Source organism: Streptopelia decaocto, assembly GCF_964273445.1.
Source record: "Streptopelia decaocto genome assembly, chromosome: 7".
Classification (NCBI taxonomy): domain Eukaryota; kingdom Metazoa; phylum Chordata; class Aves; order Columbiformes; family Columbidae; genus Streptopelia; species Streptopelia decaocto.
The window spans coordinates 64,004,895-64,024,508 of record NC_138661.1 but is presented as its reverse complement, the minus strand read 5'-3'; the positions used below and the strand labels follow the sequence as shown (position 1 = coordinate 64,024,508).

At 41.3% G+C, this 19,614-nt stretch overlaps 1 protein-coding gene across 1 annotated transcript in view; it reads left to right on the top strand.

The window, feature by feature from the left end:
• Window positions 1-3,624: 3,624 nt before the first annotated feature.
• SLC17A6 (solute carrier family 17 member 6) overlaps window positions 3,625-19,614 on the top strand; it is a gene marked incomplete at both ends in the record, with an annotated part of 31,734 nt that continues 15,744 nt past the window's right edge. Inside the window, 3 exons of the mRNA XM_082058540.1 lie at window positions 3,625-3,710; window positions 6,590-6,842; window positions 7,924-8,042. Of these exons, the coding sequence (XP_081914666.1) occupies window positions 3,625-3,710; window positions 6,590-6,842; window positions 7,924-8,042 (458 nt within the window). The remainder of the gene's footprint in view (window positions 3,711-6,589; window positions 6,843-7,923; window positions 8,043-19,614) is intronic.

Sequence of the window (19,614 nt, the reverse complement as noted above, 5' to 3'; positions counted from 1 at the left end):
GACAAATCTTTTGTCATCTTTGAATAGATGGAGAAAAAATATCTTAGATTTTATCTGTATGATCATATGAATATAAAGTAACACATGTGATTCATTTTCAAAATGGATCATAAAATACATATTCATCTATAAGCTCTGCATTAGTGACACTTGGGAAAGAGCAAACCCATATTACAGTGTATTAGCAGCAAAGATAAGGTAAAAAATGAAATTTAAATAATTTGTGGGTTTAAATCACTGATATGTAGCACGGATGAAAATTTTAGCTTAGTGTATAGTTTGCTTCAGCAAAATGAAAAACTTAGAGAAATCTATAGTGCTGCGTTGACTTTGTAGTCCTCTAAAAGGGTTATACTACATTTAGACACTAGTGGAAAATTTTGATCTTAGATATATAGCGATAAGAAAAACCAAGCTAAGAACCACATCTGTAATTCATCTTTGTCAACTAACTTGTTGAAATAGCTCAGCCAGAAACTTGTAAAAAGGAACTATTTATAGAAACAAAAGGGCAGGCAAGGACTCAATCCTTTAGCCTTCGCACAACCAGAAGAAAATCTTATTAGGCAAAGAGAATTGTGTTTAATTACAAGATTTCAGGATAAAACAATAAGCTTCCTGCTCTATGTGAAAAACTGCAGGCATCTGCAGCATCCTGCATCATACCATATCATCCCACAGATATTCTTAGAGCTTTTGCAGAGCTGCATTTTTTTAGTGGGTGACTTTTGACTGAATCTCTTTCCCTCTAGTTGAGACGTGAACATTCAGCAGTGTTATCTGGACTAGAATTTTCTGCATAGTGTCCTGTTTCACCTGTCACTGACACCAGTGGAAAGAGCTCACAGTGATTCCACTGGAGTTTGAATTAGGTCTTTTGTGAGACAAGTCTGTCTGTGACAGGTATTCATCATAGAAATGATTATTGATAACAATTTTAATAACATATATTAGTGCTATGTTTTGTTTCTTCTAGAAATTGCTTATACTACCAAGGTTAAATCACTAATATATAATGTTAAAAAGCTGACAAGTCTGTATATATTTTATAACACTAATGACATCAGCATTCTGCTGCTCTTATTAGTGCCTCATGTGAAACCACAACAGCTGAGCTTGATCAGAATGTGACTCAGGAATATCAGGATATAACATGTGATAGACATAAAATTTCTACTTCAGATGGCTGCAGCAGCAGCCTAGTCACTCACTACAGCATTTTCCTATAACAGGGTTGTTTGCTATTTTGCGTATTTTATCTAAATAAGGACTAACTCATTCTCCTCTAGTAAGAGTCTACACCCAGAAATGTCTCATCTGGCCTTAAATTCATTTTTGTGTGATATGATAAAATATTCATCTTTCCCAAACCAGTCAGCCTTTACTTATTAAATGCTATTATTTTACTAATAATTATTGCTGCTACTTAGTAGCCATAGTATCAAAAACATGCCACTGCTGAGCTTTGTATAAAAAAGGGCCAGAGCTTCTTGTATATAGTGTGCAAATAAACAAAGCACCCTTGCCCTGCAGACTTTACACCCTCAGATTCCAGCTCAGAAAAGTGCTCAGTACTTTTCTGAAAGGTTATGGAATCTGGCCCCATTTCATCCCTGCAAAACAATTTCCTGTTCCTGCTGTCCCTCAGAAAAATCTATCAACATGGGTTTTCTCTGAGCATCTGCAATGACACACGGGAGCCATGGAACACTGGGAAGAGTTGCTTATATAACTGTGCAGCTTGGTGTGTACTGGGAAAAATCCTTTTGGCAGCATAAGGGTAGTGAAGATGCTGTACTGAAACCTGTGCTGAAAACCACATTCAGTACATACCTTGACTTAGAAATCAGTTCTGTGTTATGATGCTAATTAGCAACATTTCAATATAGTTTAAATTTATTTTCTACTGTAGTACTTTGTAGTGCTTTTACAAATTTGAAAGGAAATATCGAAATTCTACACGGATTAGTCATTAGGGAAATGTCAATATTAAAATAATTGGTCTTGTATAAACGTGCTTTGCTGCTGTAAGACTTCATTAACCCTCCACCAGAGGGCAACGTCAGAAAAAAATATTGATATAAATCCAAAGAGCAGTTGTTTTTAGGATACTGCAGCTACGACACACGTTTTCATCAGGGAATCTTACTTTTAAAGTATGCTGTTTACTTCCTATCGCCAACTAGGAAGTTGCTTCATTTTAGAAGGATTTGTTTAGAGCACAAGTTATACTTTTTTTTTGTTTTTGTGTGTTGTTGTTTTTTTTTTTTAATTAACAAATCTACAGAAACTTTAAGATTAACACAAAGCCTAAGAGAAATACAATGGATATGACTTCTAAATAAATACTACATTTTGCATCTTCAATCTACTTCGAAGTATTTTAAGTCAGAAAATTACTACTAGATTCTGGAAAGAAAAATAATTCTGTTCAGAATGTGCCCAGCTCATTCCAGTGCTGTAAATGCCACAAATGAAGTCTAAATGTTACACTGGCCTACTTGGAGGCATGAAAGAAGAGGACACAAAAGAGATGGAAAATATGAAATGCTTATGAGAAAGCAGTCACTAATGGATGCCTCATATGATACAAAGTAATCTGTTTGAGTAAATACGAATATAGAGATAAATATACCTTTAGAATAGATATTATCTATTTATAGCAACAGCAGCATTATTTGCAGTTAATTCCCTGTTTCCCCAGAAGTGCCACTGACTGCACCAAGGCCACGTCCTTTCTCCACACCAACGGTGTGAGCGACGCTCACCCCGACGTGTGGCAAACCCCGTGGCACCGAGCTGGACTCAAAGAGAGGGGTGGCCATGGGTTCCCCCTCACGGGGCCCCACTTGCGCGGATGGGAGCGGGAGGCGGGGACGCGGCTCCGCGGGGCGCGGAGTGGGCGCGGCGCTGTCCGCGGTGCTGAAGGGGCCGCGGCGCTGTCCGCGGTGCTGAACGGGGCGAGGCGCCTCAGGGTGCCGCTCGCTTCTGCCGCCGCCTTGGGGCGCGACCTGCGCGGCCGCGCTGGGCGGGTGGGAGCGGCGCGGGGGCAGCGCGGACACGCCAGGGCTCCTCGCCCTCCGAGGGATTTAGCCTGCGACACCGGGGCGCGGGGGACTTCGTGGCTGTCTGCCTACGGCGGCGAATCGCCCCCCTCCCCCTCCAGCTCTACAGCCAGCGCCAAACCGAGATTGCTCTGAAACGCTCCCGCAAAGGGATCTCCGTCCCCTCCCAGCGGGTCATGGCACTGCCTCCACCCGCCGCCACTGCACCCTGCGAGGCCAAGAAGACTTTCTGACCGTGCTTGGCAACTCCGCGCTGCCGGGAACCCCGGCGGCTGCCTGCAGCGCTCGCAGACTCCCCGCTCGCTGCCGCACACAGGCGCGCTCCCTCGCCCTCGCCCTCTCCCCCCCCGGCTCCGCACGCCGTCTCTCCCTCTCCCTCTCTCTCTCACACACACACACAGCGCGCACGCTTCCTCTCGCTCTCCCTTTACCCGGAGGTGCACTGATGGCCATTTAATGAGGGGGGAAAAGTTGAGAGATTAAACCAATATGAACCATCGTTGCTCGTAGCAGTGCCCTATCCAGAGCAGAGCAGAATCTGGCGAGCATCCCTGCAGGAATGGAGTCGGTAAAACAAAGGATTTTGACCCCTGGTAAGGAGGGATTGAAGAATTTTGCTGGAAAATCGCTTGGTCAACTCTACAGGTAAGACTGAGATCTCTCTTAGGACTCTACCTCCTAGAAAAAAAATGGAAGCTTTCCTTTACTACCAGCTGCTGAAGGAGGTCGAATGCTTTGGGGAGGTTAGTGGTGGAGGGGCTGGGAGCTGCTGAGATACTGCTGATATAATCTGGAGCCTGGAAACTAGTGCTGAAGCTTCTCAATATGGCACCCTCGTAACTTCTCTATCTGATTCGTAGATGGTGTCAGTGAATATGTAGCAAAAGATTACCCCATCTTTTTCGCACAAAACCAGGATCCTATCTTGAAATAACGATGAGGAGAGAGCAGCCCCCTGAATTTTTGTTCTCTGTTAATTTTGCAATGCAGTCACAGGATCTTTCTCGCTGCCTTTACCAATCATTAAAAAAAAATAACAATAATAATCTTTCCTGGTTTCGACCAGTCTTCTCCCTTGTGTAATTCGTCGTCAGAGGAAGATAAACATGGAGATGTATAAATAATTGATATCCGAACGATTTTTTTTCCCTGAAGCTGAAACATATAGAGGGATGTGTTTAATTATTTATCCGTCTGCCTTGAGAAGCATCCACTTGCCTTATAAGTAATACACAACTGCGATTGCTAAACTCAAAAGCATCGCTCAGCAGTGTGTTCCTGTGTGTACAGAACATTTCTACCGCCTTCCAGACCTGTACACACAGATAAACAAGCCCAAATTCTCGCATACCTAAAAAGTGTATGCCCCAAAGTTGACACATCGCGTTCCATCCAATCTGGCGACTTTAGTGACCTCTAGGATGCGTGAGAACAGTCTGTGAAATTCCAACGTATTTTTCCATTGTCCCTTTTACTAGAAATTACCCTGAAGATTTTCTTTTTCCCCCAAATTACAGATTAAAGGCAACTGCGGATTTATCTGCCATGAGTAGGGCACGCAGGAGTCTTTTTCCATACCTATGCGGCAGTGTTGGGCACAGGGCTGTTCCACAGCGTGAGTCACAACTTCTGCTGCCATTTTCAGGGAAGGGAACATATCAGTGAAGTGAGAAAGACAAAATTAACGCTTCCATTTTAGTAGGAAGGGTACAATTTTGAAAAGCCAAAAGCAAAACCAAAGCCATCAACAGCGCAGTGAATATCCTGCTGGTTTGAGTCATATTTCAGTAATTTTCAATGATCAGAAGAATAAATATTGATAATCCAGAATAACTTCTTAAAATGTAATTGAAGAAATAAAACTCTTTTTCACCCTAGTAGAGTCTACAACATATAAATATACCGATCATGTCTACTGCTTTTATATAGTCACACAGGGAATAATGAAGAAACGGTGTTTGTATTTTACAGCAAAATTCCGTTTGAACACCCTTCTTGATTAACTAATGTCCGATTTACAAATCTTTTTCAACTCACGGGACTGAAGTATTTTGTTTTCGATTCTTAAAATTAAAACAGTTTTCCCGTGCCTTGCACATTGATTCCTAGTGTCTTCCCGAAGACAAGAAACCCATTCAGGGAGAAAACACTTCTACATCATCCTTTATTCGAACGAACGAATTTTGAACATAAAACCACGGTGGTTTATTTTATTCACAAGTATATGACATTCCCGGTCTTTAAATATGGAAAGAATTCTTCCAACAAAGAAAAATCGGAAGAATTTCAACAGAGTAACTATTGGAGAAAATCCCTGTATTTTCTCCAAAACACGGAGAACCTTGTGAGCCTGATTCTGCTAATTGTTAGTGCCCCATTAGCCGGATGAATTAACCTCAAAGGGATTCTCCTCCGAGGAGAATTTCTGACATGAGAAAACCCTCCTAAAGCAGGGTTGATGGCAGAGTGTCGGGAAATGGTCACGTATTCGCTCCTCAAGACTACGGAGCCACGATGGATGCGGTTTGTCTTTTAAATATCTCAGTGATTAAGAAAAGAGAATCTTAAAGAAGATTAAGAGATTCCGCATGGGACGCTCGCTCGGTAAAACCGATCTTTCTTACTACCGACACGGCTTTTTTAAAGCTTTTTCGCCAAAGAAGAAATAAAATGAAATGTTCTAAGTCACCTTTCGTGGATGGCAGGGTTGGTGTGGGCTGGTTTTGTTGGTTTTTTCTTTCGGTATTTTTCTGTTGATTCGAAATAGCTGCAAATAACCATTTCCCTTCAGATTCCTGCACATTGTTTTCTAGGAGATAGGATCCCCATGTGAAAACAAGGGAGCGGGGGGCAATGAGATCGAGCTTAGAGCTGATCTGGGAAGGTTAAACCTGATGACCCATCACACTCTCTCGATGTGTAGCTGAGCAGATGAGATCTTTAGGAAAGTCTTCTCCGAAGGTACCAGTTCTCTAAAGACGGTCATATTTTCTTCCACTGCATGTGACAGCCATTTTGCAAATCTAAAATAAGTAGCAATATCGCACCCCTCCCCCGCTTTCTGTTGATATTTCTTTTGTTCCCAGAACTGAAGCGAGATGCACACCAAGATCATCCCCCTTGGTGTTTCTAATAGAGCAAGGAGGGAATAAAACCTTCTCCAAAAGATTGTTTCCGTTTCCATACTTTGCCTCTTGGGCTACCCAACATGGCGCCTCTGCAGTGGTTACAGCTGATGTCTTCTTAATGCGTCCTACATATTTAAGCAGAAGTCTTTAATGATAGATGAGCAATTCTCAGCTAGAGCTCCTCCCTGGGCTCCTGCGGCGGGGGCAGCTGGGGATGACTAATCCTGGCTCCCACAGGTCACTGCTAAAGAACAGCTGAAGGTGAATGGAAAACAAGGAGTATATCCTCAAATCAATCCAAACCAAGCCAAAGGGGCGGGGGGAGCGGTAAACTTAAACCTTCAGCTCCTCGAGGTGTGTTCAGGGTTTGATTTTTTCCCTTCTTGTACCGGGCAGGGTCCTAGAGAAGAGGCAGAAGCCCGGGGACACCATCGAGCTGACAGAAGATGGAAAGCCCGTGGAAATGCCCGAAAAGAAAGCGCCGCTGTGCGACTGTACCTGCTTCGGGCTGCCCCGGAGGTACATCATTGCCATCATGAGTGGACTGGGATTCTGCATTTCCTTCGGGATCCGATGTAACTTGGGAGTGGCCATCGTGGATATGGTCAATAACAGCACCATCCACCGAGGAGGAAAGATTATTAAAGAGGTGGGAACTTTTCCCTCGTAAACCCCGTGTCCTCCCAGTACAACTCCCAGGTCAAGCACCTTAGCGCAGGCGAGACGGGCTCGGAGGTTTTGGGGCATTTCCCCCCGATTCAGCCCGCGATGCTCCCCGGCCCCGGTGCCGCCGCCCTTCGGAGGACGGAAACCCCGTGCTTGAAGGAGAAACCATTTCTACCGATTATTCCTATTTTTTCTTTTCATTTCCCAGCCTTATTTCGCCGTATTGATTTGGGGGCACATTTTCACTTTTTGTTTGTTTGGTTTTTTACACACAACCTTGAAAAATGCAGATACTTTGTTAAATAAATGTAGGGGATGGGGGAAGAAGGCGTCGAATAAGCGACTGCCGGCGGATTCGCCGCGCTGTAACGGAGACTGGGAGGTTGTGCAGGAATGTCTGTAAACACCAGGGTGAAAGAATTTGCGTTGATAAAAGGCGCTAAATGAGAAGACCCCTTTTAAAGCGGGTGTTTTAAATCCTTGCGGGAAAGAGGTGAATGCTTAATACAGATGAGTGTTAAATATACAAGTCCGCAGACAAACCTCGATAGTTTACTCCTTGCACAAGCAAGAGGTAGGTGCTTACAGCCACGGCCGTGCAAGCAGGGAGGGCAGGGGACGCCTCCGCCCCCCCAGCCGCTCAGGGGTGTCTGTGCAAGCCCGGCAGACACGGCCCCAAGGTGTCGCAGCCGCAGGTCCCCGCGTTTTCCCGCTTTTCCCCGACTCTGCCGCTGCCCGGCCCAGCGGTCGGCGGTTCGGGGTACCCGGGGCTCTGGTCACTCATCAGCGCCCCTGCCCCTCTCGCATCCCACGGTGCTGGTTTTACCGCTGTTATTTGATGCATTTTGCCGTTTATTTATCTGGCGGGCAGCTGGGGTGTTTGCTGCGATGGTCTGAAGCGAAGGGAGCAGTTTTGTCCCTTGTCCCTGTGCTCCGCCGGCGCTGGAATTCCCCCCCTTCGCCCGCCCGGTGTGAAGTTACTGCGGGTGAAAGCTCAAATCCGGCACGATTACAGCCTTCCTCTTCTCTTTCTCTCCTTCTCTCCCGGTGCCTTGCATTGGAAGAAAGCGAAGTTTAATTGGGATCCCGAAACAGTCGGCATGATTCACGGCTCGTTTTTCTGGGGGTACATAATCACCCAAATCCCCGGCGGGTACATCTCGTCCCGACTGGCAGCGAACAGGTAACGACACCTAAACGGCCCCAGGGCCCGGTCCCAGGCCAAGGGGGGAGCGGCGGGGGGAGCCCTGCAGCAACCCGGCCCTGCTCCAAGGGCTGTCGTCTTAAAAAATAAAAGGGAAAAAGACTAGCATAGAAACTGGAAACGCGCCTGTGGTGATGCATTGATCACCCACCTTCGAACTACCTTCTGCTTTTGCGGGGGATTATCTCGTTTTGGTTTCTTTTTCCTTTAATAAGTCATTTAGGGAGGTTGTGGCGATGATATTCAAACATCCTGCATTCAGAGGCAAATTCAAAGATTCATTATTTCATCAAAGCTTGAGATATTTTTTTTTTCCCCGTGATTGAATGAAAGAATTTTATGATTTTTGTTTTAATGAAAAGGAAAACCATCAGCAGGAATTTTCCATTAAGGCACAAATGAATTTAGAATGGTCGAAAACCACGTTTCAATGAGACCTCCACAATGAAAAGAAAGTGCAGATGGTGCAGGGACTTAAGGAGTCGTTTCTATGGTGTCTGGCAATTTTTCAAGCACCCAGGGTGCGATTCTACCTGTTAATTAGATCCACTGAGTATTCAAGACACATGAGGCTTTCACGTCCATGCTTAATGCCACAGGCTCATCGTTTGCAGAAGCAGCCAAGGTCCTAGTGCCACGCTTCAAAACAATAACAAACGAAGTGCAAATGGATACTAAAATCAGCAATATATACCTTTAACTCTTCTCAGGAGTGTGCAACAGCAAAGGTAGGCCTGGATAGGCAGAGAGGCTTTGCCAGGCGAGCAAGCTTATTTGTGTTTATTTGAGAAACAGGGGGAGGAGAGAGGGGAATTAGGCAAAAATGCTCTCTCCAAGGCAGATACCTTTAAGCCAGAGACCTGTATTAAAAATTACGCGTATCTACTAATGGATAGGTACTCTGTTACCGAGATAATGCTAATATACCTCATTTTAAAGCAAATAAAATACAACATTTATTAAACTGAGATATCCATTGACTGTTTACAAGTGCCAGCTTTCTGTTAATGGTTTAGAAATGTAGAAGGCTATTTCGAATAACAATTAACAGTCAATTAAAGGATTCCTTGCCTTTTCTTTCTCCTTCTCCTTCGAGCAGTTTTGCATCCTTGCACAGTCTGTTACTCTCCAGGATTAACTGGAGTTTTGCTTGAGTAAAGACTGTAGAACCTGACTCAGAGAAGCAAAAATCCCTCTTCATTCACCCCAGCAACATCAGTAAAGTCATTTAAATCCACCCAGATTTAAAGTGGTGCGACTACAAAGATTTGCAAGACAATGGCAGGGACATTCCTAGGAAAACTCAGTAGTAGAAACACACAACCTGGTGTATCTGAATCAAATTTTCCTCTCCTTCACAAACATTTTCATATACAATAGCAAATGAAGACCAGCTCCTGCTGTTAACCTGGGTGTGTTTTAACTCAGCAATTTTCACAGATTAGTGGTTAGTTGTTACTATTGTGAAAGCCTCTGAGACAACTCTAACATAAGGCAAATGACTATGGAAATCACAGATTTAATTAAGGAACTAGCTATGACATCCATGCCAGTAATTACAAATAGTTAAAATATGGATAGTGGCTGTGATTTATACTTTGTAGATAAAAATGGCAGAGAATAGGATGCCGAGTGGTTAGTGTAGTAGTTGGAATAACAGGGTATTGAGGAGGTGAAAATACAAGTTGGTTCCTGAATGCCTCAGAGATTTTGACACCTACGCTTTCAACTTGAAATAACAGGACAACTGTAGGATTAAGTGACACCCAAAATAAGGTGCAAGCTTTGCTGTCCATACCCTTTCCAAGAAACTGCATGAGAAAAAGTCAGACAAGTGAGTACACAGGCCTAGAGGTCTACAGCACCAGTAGAATATGAGTTACTATAAAAGTCTCTGCTGATTTACGTCTTGTGCTCCAGTCACACTGTGGTGGATGACAGCCAAGTAAACTCACTGAATGTCTTTGTGGTGTCAATGGTTTCCTTTGCATTCAGAGCAAGTCTGAATTTATCCAGAGAAATGAAGTTCAAATGTGCTCTATATAAAAAATAAGAGACTCTAGAATATCATCACCAGATGGAAGACGGTCTTTAAGAAACTCAGTCCTGAGCTGAAGAAAAAGGGAGATTTTCCAAAGATTCATTCCCTGGAAGGGAAGGAGATCATGATTACATGGAAAAGTTATGTGAATGAAAAGCTGACTCCCAATTGCTAAGAGTGTTCAGGAAGGAAGCAGGGAGAAGGGTTAAGGTGTGCTTTGCGAGCTTAATTTGTTATTGACAGGGAGTTGCTGAGTGTACGGCCCTGAGTTTGCTTGACATTAAGATTCAGTCTAGGAACCAATTATTGGGATTGGGTTGACATAATTAGAAAGTTTCTCTAAGGTATGACACATCAAAGAAATGACCCTCCTGTGGTATCAAGAAAACCTTTCTACATGCAATGCAATAATTTCAAGCTGGGCTGAAACCCTTTATTTTGATTCTGACCCTGTTTTAAAATGTTTGCTGCCAATCAACAATTAGAAACCCTGAGCTCTGAATTTGCTAATATATTTTCTTCAACTGAGTCTGTCAATGGGTAACATTTTACGGGGATCTTTTGCTAATTGTAAAACTCAAGGCTGCTGCTGCATAGTTATTCCGCTCTGCCTTGACCCTCTGCTCTTTTCATGCATAGCTGCCCATTGCTTCTGACAGATCAGATTTAGTGATTTACAGATTTACAAGTAGGAGATGGAGTTTCTCAGGAAATTACCCATGATAGCTTAGGTGTCAATTTATCTCATATTGCATCACTGAGAAGTTTCTGTTATAGAGTATTTTCAGTCCAATACTAAGAAAAAGACTTTATTTAAAAGAGGTGCGTTTATGCTGCTGTAGTACCAATGAGGTCAAACAAAACTGTGTTTGAAAATTCTGCAGAACATTCAGAAACAACACATCTCCCGAGCGCTTTCCTCTCAGGTGGCCAATAGAGGTTGGGCTAGTACATAACAAAGGTCAGTGATCCTGAATACTATCAACCCCTGTTGACTTCTGCAGGAACTGGGAACCTTTGGTACATTGGAAGACAATTTTTCATAAGACAGAGCACTGGAACAGGCTGCCCAGAGAGGTTGTAGAGTTTCCTTCTCTGGAGACATTCAAACCCACCTGGACACATTCCTGTGCCATCTGCTGTAGGTGAACCTGCCTTAGCAGGTTGGACTAGATTATTTCCAAAGGTCCTTTCCAACCCAAACCATTTTGTGATTCTGTGACTGGGCCACCTCATTTGCACTCAGTGAAGCCTTAAACTTGCATCCCTTGAGCAGTGTGTGAAAATAGAACAGGATTCCCTTTTGCTGCAGAGCCGGAGACCTCTTGTCCCAGAGGAGGATCTGCCTCTGGAAGATGCTGGTATGAAACCACTGTGCAACTGGCCACTGGAGACTGGAGGCACAAAGGAAGTGCAATGCAGAGTCCCATGGGTATGCTTTATCACTGATATAGCATTTCTCAGGGTTAAGTTCTCAATGAGCAATGAACAATTAACCTTGCCATCAATTAAGCACAACATGGTGATAGCAGAGGGTATTGAACAGGCTCCTCTAGTAGTTTAGAGAAGGAATCTTGTCACATGGACATCCTGGTTTGTAGCTAACCTGGGTTACTTCTCCTATTTGAGTATATTTACAGCCTTACCCTAAAAAAGTGCCCTTCTCCCCAGGCTGCAACACCCTGAGAGCACAATTCATGGTCTCTGCAGAGATGTTTCCCTAACTATCTTTATTGAGAGAAAAGCAGCTATTATTCAGAGCTTTTGAGACTGTAGGGGCAAGAATAGGTGAGCAGATTTGACAGAAATCTAATATAATACAAACGTTTATTGGTTACAACTCTTTCTGACTAGTAATAACAAAGCTTTCTCCCCAGAAAGTGAATAGTGAGACTTCTTTTATTTGAGGTTGTTGGAGATTCAATGCTATGTTTTTCACTAAATCATAGTGGATTTCAACTAGTGTGAGCAGGGTTTTCAGGAGGAAGGAACTGAGCTGTTTTTGCATTATTTAGAAGTATTTTTCCTTGAAAAACAAAAGAAAACAAGAAAATTCAAGAGTGATGCCCTAATGCCATGTATCCACACTATTTAATCAGCTGAGCTGTTACTCATAATGGCAGTTAATGCTATTTAAAAGGACATAAATCTCATTTGAATGCTTTTAAACTGCAGGTTTCAATGTCAACATTACAGAGGCTCCCACCAGAGGGGTTGTCATTATATGATTACGATGAGATGTGAGCAGAAAGGGTATGAAGAGCTGACAGTGCTTCAACCCCACCGAGTCTTAATTTCTACTCAGTCCATGAAAAGAATTTTGGCTGGGGTTAATCAGAGTTCATCTCATCTTGATAAACATTAAAATACAGTCATTATTCTCAGGGACTGAAATCTTATTAAAAGAAAGAAAAAGAGATTTGTGGTTTGGTGGTTCTCCAACTCTGAATTCAAAGTGGGTTTAAATGGAATGCTATGGACAAGGTGTTTAAATGTTCTAAACCAAAGCTAAGAATGCAATGTTCTGATGCAAAATTCAGAAATGTTATTTAATAATTACGTTCTTTGTAGTATATTAACAACTATCCTATAAACAGATTTTGGTGTTTTGATGCTTTAAAAACAGCAAACTGGAAACAGGTGCAGTTTTGCTTTACTCTGAGCTCCTCCAGGAAGAGTTAGACTGTTTAATTGAGTGATTTAACAAACGTTTCAGAGCTTAGATGTGTTGTGTCCAGCCCAGAACATGCATATTCCTGCCTGCCTGCTGTGTAGGGACCCCTGGTTGCTTGGAGTATTTTTGTGGGTCATCACGAGCTGTGATGAAACCCTTTATTTTTATGTTTTGCACAAGTGAGTGCCTGTAACTGGCCTAGTGATGTTTATCACACTGGGAGACTGATGATTTATTTACCTTCTAGTCTTTCTGAGCCTTTCAAATATATGATACGGCTGAATAGTCCTTAAACAAAATCTTCACATTCTATCAGCCATTTTGGGAGTATCTATAAATGCTGATAAACTTGTGGGTACAAAAAGGACGGGGCAACCAGGTGATACATTAAATACCATTTGGTAAACTGGGTTCTGTTCAATTTATACGACACTCAAATGCAAAGTAACACCAGGGAGTGGGGAACCACACTGGAAAGCAGCTGTGCTGAGTGGGATCTCACCATGCTGAGCTAGAAACCCATCAGGAGCTTCCAACACAATGTAATCCTGGGATATTTATTTTTCTGGTTTTAGCGCAGTGAGTGTATTTAGGTCAATGGCACTTGGAATTGTTGTGGTAATTTCCGAACTTGCATATTAATATGAGCATTGAAAAATTCGAGGTTTTTTAGAGATCTTTATTTATTTAAAAGGTGATAGTATCTAATGTCACATAGTGGAAGAGGCGGCAGGAGCTATCTATTCAGTGTATCAGTATATGAAAAAAATTACTAGGACATAATTTGATTGCCAAGTATGCATGTAACTCCACTGGGAAAAATTGCTGGGTGTAAATGTGTGTGTTAGTCCCAAAGGAAGATATAACATGAACCAGTAAATGAAAGCCAGATAAATTAAAACCCATAAATACTAACAATAAGGAGTCGTCACCACTGGTCCAACCAGAGAAATTATATGCTAGATTCTTCTTCTTTGGGGATTAAATTCCTATGTTGGATGTTCTGTTTTAGCTACTACAAATGTTTTCTGTACAGGGATAATTAAGTAAAATATAAGGGATAATAAAGTGCAACATAAGGTTAATGCCACAGTGAATATCAGACTAGATGGCCTTAAAACTAAGCGCTTGGTTTGTCTTTAACCTAGAAATAAAATAATTCCATTTAAATTAATATTTCCTATTCCACATTCATGCTATTGCAAAGCTGCAGCTGTCTGTGAATAGATGACCTGCTGTGCTGTCACAAGTGTCTGGAAAGGTGTGAAACTGCACTGGCTTTTACCACCTCATCGCAGGATCATTTCAATATCATTATATGTTTATTTCTGATACTCTTTAAAAATTCTTTGAAAAACATGCTAGAATTCTACAGTAAATCCCTTGCCCTATCAAGAGCATCACCAAAATGCTGTGGCAGTATTTCCTCACTGATTTCCTAAGTGAACAGTTTAAGCACTTACTGTAAATCAGGAAAGATTCTCTGAAATCAATGGATCATTATTAGATTACACAGAATAGGGAATTAATTCTCAAATTCACAGGTATATATGTAAAATAGAAATGCAGGTTTTGACTGTACATGCCAAGTACTGTTTCAAAAATAGATCTTCAATAATCACAGGCTTTTTTTGGTAAAACAAAGCTGAGTGACCATTTCATTTGTGTATACTCAAACATTTGAAATCTCTTACACAAAGGAATCTAAAGGGCAGAATCAAATGGCAATTGTTTAAAAATTAAAGTCACCTTATAATTCTATAACAACATATTTTTCTTTACTTGTTAAAGAGCAAATTGGACACTATTCATATGAAGAATCATCATTGCATAACTATACTGAATTTCTCTACAATGCAATTATCTCTCATTTATGTTAAATCATCATTGTCACATTCTAACCTGAATGAAAATATATAAATCAACCTTTCACTTCAAATTCTTCTTTGTTTTTAAAGTGCCATTCATCTTGTTATTAAGGGCTAAATCCTTCTTCCCAGCAAGTAATCCGATAGGATTATTTGCATGAATAAACTGAGTTTCAGACAACAGTATGTCGGTGCATCTCATCTCAGAGCCCCAAAGATTTTCAGCAAAACCGTGTCATTGCTATGTCAGTGAAATCAGAATATTTCTCCCTAACTCAGCCTTAATGACAACAAGCATAAAAACTGTAAGGGAAAGTATTGGTTTAGAAATACAATTCCCAAAGGTTTTCTAGAATTTTTCATCTTTACATTTTCATGATTTATAGAGAGAAATTATTCACTCTCTTTGAGCAGGTGGACATACTGTGTGTTTTCCTGATTTGCAAACCATGTATAATTCACAGCATGACCAAGGGATTTGTGGATGCTCAGACGAGAGCCAACTTCTGAACTTCTGAAGGCATAAACTGACCTTGCACTGCAAGAGAGAATCCCCAAAGTTGCATTTGCAACCCCACCTTTCAGTTCAAAATCCCGCAGATCAAACTGGGCTCTGATCCCAGGCACTGGTGTTGGGTTCATCTGTTTCCAGGCAAAGAAGCCAATATTGCACAAAAAACCCGAGGTGGTTTTGTCACCCTACTGCATTGCAGGGTCTCTTAAGCACCAGTCACTGCAGGAAGGGGACCGGGGAAACATCTCCGGGTGGCTGGTACCACTGCTCCCTCTGCCATATGGCTCAGGGTCCTTCCATCTTTCTGTCACAAGTGATGAAGCTGTTTTCACAATTTAATGATGCAACAAGGGATTTGGATGGGGGCTTTGGTTGATAAAAGGGGGCCTCAGATGTGTGACAAAAATTAATAATGTATCCGAGCCCTTATTATACGAGATTAGATGGCGGGAGGTCGGTTTATACATATTAATGCTTCATGAAGGGCTTATAATAGGATTTAGTATGAAGGGCACACAGACAGATCCCCCTCCTCCTTTGTACACATATGAATGAAAATAACCTGTTTTAACACATTTTCAAAAAGCCAAATAAAGCTGCTACACCACAGCTTCTGGCTACAGACTGCTATTAAAGAGGATCATTTTTAAGCGATTCTCTCATGAAGAATCTCAGCCTAGGACTGGGAGGTGGGAATAAGTGTTCCTCTCTAATATTGAAGGTAGCTTATTGCATCAGTTTTGCTGCGCAGCTGAGTTTGTCAAGCACTCTAATATTCATGGCATAATCCCCGCTTTGGTAGCTCTATGCCATTCTATGCAAATTAAAGGCCCGATTCAGAAAACAGCCCCACATTCTGTCGATCATTTATGAAGCCATAAACTGCCAGGGTGGGCAATTCACAGGCACGTGTCTACAGTGAAAGGGTCAACAGAGTCATCACGAAATCAGCCCATACTAGAAACAAGTCAGAATGATGATATATGTCCCAGAATCACTAAACAGCATCTCCCCACACTGGATTTGTTTTCACTTAGTCCATTTTAAATATATAAATAGTAATATAAATTGCCCCAAGAAGAGTAATCAGCATGATACAAACGGATAACTAGATAATAGAAATATTATCAGGATTATTTAGGTTACAAAGGTGATGAATGGGTAACATAATAGGTAATGTAAATATTCCAAATGAATGGCTACTCACAGTTTGTGGTCAAGGAGGTAACTGCTGATGCACAGGGGAACAGCTGAAAAAGATGCAAATAATTGTCACGATATATTGCCAAGGAAAAAGAATATTTTCAGAAGTCAGTAAGAGTCTATATTTGCATAAATCGAAAGCAAGTAAAGAATTATAAATGGTGTTAAATTTATAGCTTCCAAGCAAAACTCTTTGTTACTGAGAAGCACCTGTATTATTCTCAGTTGACTACTACATGTGGACTTTTGGAACTACTTGGATCTAAAATGGCAGTGATACCGAAAGCAGGGAACTACATTTACTCTGGATGAGTTTGTTCAGGGCTAAATGTAAAAAATTCAGAACTTGACCCTGATTATTCAGATATAACTAACAAGAGTTAGACTATGTCTGAAATTTGGACTTATTTTTGCTTTCCACCCTCCATTGATCCAAATCCTCTGAAACTGGTATCTGTAGAAAAATTACCACAGAGTTTACATAAAATTACACAAGACATTTTCAGACCAGGCTTATAAAAAACCTCCATATTATTTACTGGGATTATATCTTGTAGATATGTCAATACTATCAAATAACTTTGCTTCCAGCTCATCAGCCTCTATGAATCCCTTCTGCATGTGTGATACCTCATGACCAGGGTCTCTTTCAGAGTGGAAAAAGCTGATCCTCTGAAATAAAACCCATGTAGCTTCTGGCACAGTTACTTCCAGGCACTCTTTCCAACAGGTCTCCTTAGTCCTCTCTACCTGCTTTGACACTTCACCCTAATATAATATGTACACTGGATTTCATGCAACAAAATGATGTTTAGGTTGGTTGCATAAAACCACTGATGTCCCAATCACTTTGCTGTGAAGGAACACACTTTTACTCTCAGCAGTTCAGATACGATCAGTTGTAACATGTGGCCTGTATGCCAGAAAACACCCAACAAAGCAGAACAGAGAAAGCTTTGAAGTCCAACAGATAGCAATTATCCTCCCAATCAGCTCCATAAAATATTGTAAAGTTAAAAACACAGATGATTTCTTTTATAGCTGCATTATGTATCTCTAAATCAACAGAGACAGTTGAATCACAGCCTAAGCCCTGGAACTCAGTACGGTAATTCAAATGAGATGGTCTTGGTTTGAAACATGATCTAGCAGGTTACATATTTAAACAGCAAGTGATCCCAAAGCTAATGAGCTAGAAGGGATGAGTCAGAGCCTTATCTAGACATACGTGGATATAATGAGCTGTAAAACGAAACCGCAGGTTTGAGAGATTCCCCAGCTGAATTCTGACGGGAGAGAGTGGGGGTTGGTAGGGTGATCAAATGAGTGAAGGACAAAGAAGATGAGATGAAAAAAGAAAGAAAGTAGGATTGCTATTGGGGTAAACTGCAGAGATTAAACCCATTAAAATAAATGAGCATGGGTGCAAGAAATCTACTGGATGTAGGGAGTAACCTACAAGCTGGAGAGGCCTCCAAAATAAGTAGGGCAAATGCTAATTACTTCTGAGACGGACCTCGATATGCTTATGAAAGGATGATGCAATGCACTTGCTGGTAAGAGCAACGATCAGAATTTAATGACCCAGGAGTCTTTTACAGTCAGCATCCATTGCAATGATGCTGTCATCCAACAGTGCCCAAGTTCTTCAAAAAATACACACCAACACATCAAAAATAAGACTATGAACAGGTAATGAAAAGTGCAGCATGAAAATTATTTAGGGTCTTGGTTTGACCTGTATGAATCAGTGGCGTCAGTGGGGCTTGGAGATGGCAGAAGGCAAAAGGGACTTTGGGTTGCTGATAGACATTGACTTCATCTCTGCCTGGCATTTCACTCTGGCACTTGATCCAGCCCTTGTATGGTCTGTTTTGCTAAAAGAATTGTGAATATTTTGGGATTTATTTATCTTCAAACCTCACAGATCAAACCATAGCATATTCAGGTCCTCAAAACATTCATGTTCTGTGTCAAAGCCTTTGCAGGCCCTCATCACAGCTGACATGAACAGAGATGCATTTTGTAAAAGTTAACTGGCAGATAAACACCTGAAATTTCCATCTATTCAGTCACTGCACGACTCAAAGAAAAAGAAATTAAAAAGGACAACCACAAATTGTCGTTGCTAGTGATGTTTGCAGAAGGAAGGATTCTGAAAAACCGCTACATGCCTACAGGCATTCCAGCTCCTGTCCTGTTCCTCCCTACACATTTTGTTTTACTGAAAAAACTAAGCATTTAATCCAGCATTCAGCCTTGCAGCTCCTCTTAGACAAGAAATTCTTTGCATCGTATAAAAAAATAACATAATCAGTTCTATGTTGTGCTGTTGACCTTTTGTAGAAGGAGGTGTGGCAAAGATGAATGATAGCAGGCAACATCGGAGTAAAAGACAATACATTTCAGAAATCTTGAGCTGTCAGAATAGTGTAAAAAGTCACTTTGCATGAGACATGTTCAGCTGCCCAGAGCTGCTGCTGCTCTAGGATTCTCCCAAACAAGCACTGTTCAAGGAAGAACATCAAAGGGTAGTCATGACCCAGTTTATCTGTTTGATATCTGTTTGGTTCAACATATTTTATGTGTTTTCTGAAAGGAAACAGAATGGCAGTAATCAGCTCATCAACCTGAATACAAATAAATTTTGTTTATTTTTAATGCAGGAATTTTCATCTCATCTGTAGACTAGGGTGGGAAAACTTTGCAAGGACAAGTCATGTTCTCACTCTTCTTTAGTTTCCATCCTTACCTAACAGAAGAATCTCAACTAAGACTAGGAAAAGTGTTTTATCTTTGTTTACAAATAAAGTATTTGTTCAATACATTTACTTTACCAAGTTAAAAGAATGTCCTCTATAATATGATCAGTATTACTGTAAAATTGTCAAGTGCAGTGGTTGTATGTCCCAGGAAAGAACATGGGCTACATTTTCCATAGGTTTTTTTTTCAGTCAGAATAAACCCCCTTATAATGCTTTCATTTATTGTAGCAGTGTGACATGCTTTCACATCCCACATTCCCCTCCATAATTCCCTTAAAAACTAACAAAAAAAAAATCAAACTTTCTTATTCCATGTATGTCTTCCATGAAATGATGGCTTTTTGGAGGTGAAAACTATTCAGTTACAGTCCTGAATTAATTTTCTATTGAAACCACTGAAAACTTCTTTAGGTTGTCATGAAGATTGATGTGAAACCTTCTGTGTCTTCATAGAAATAAATCCATTAAAATATCTGCAATCTTGTT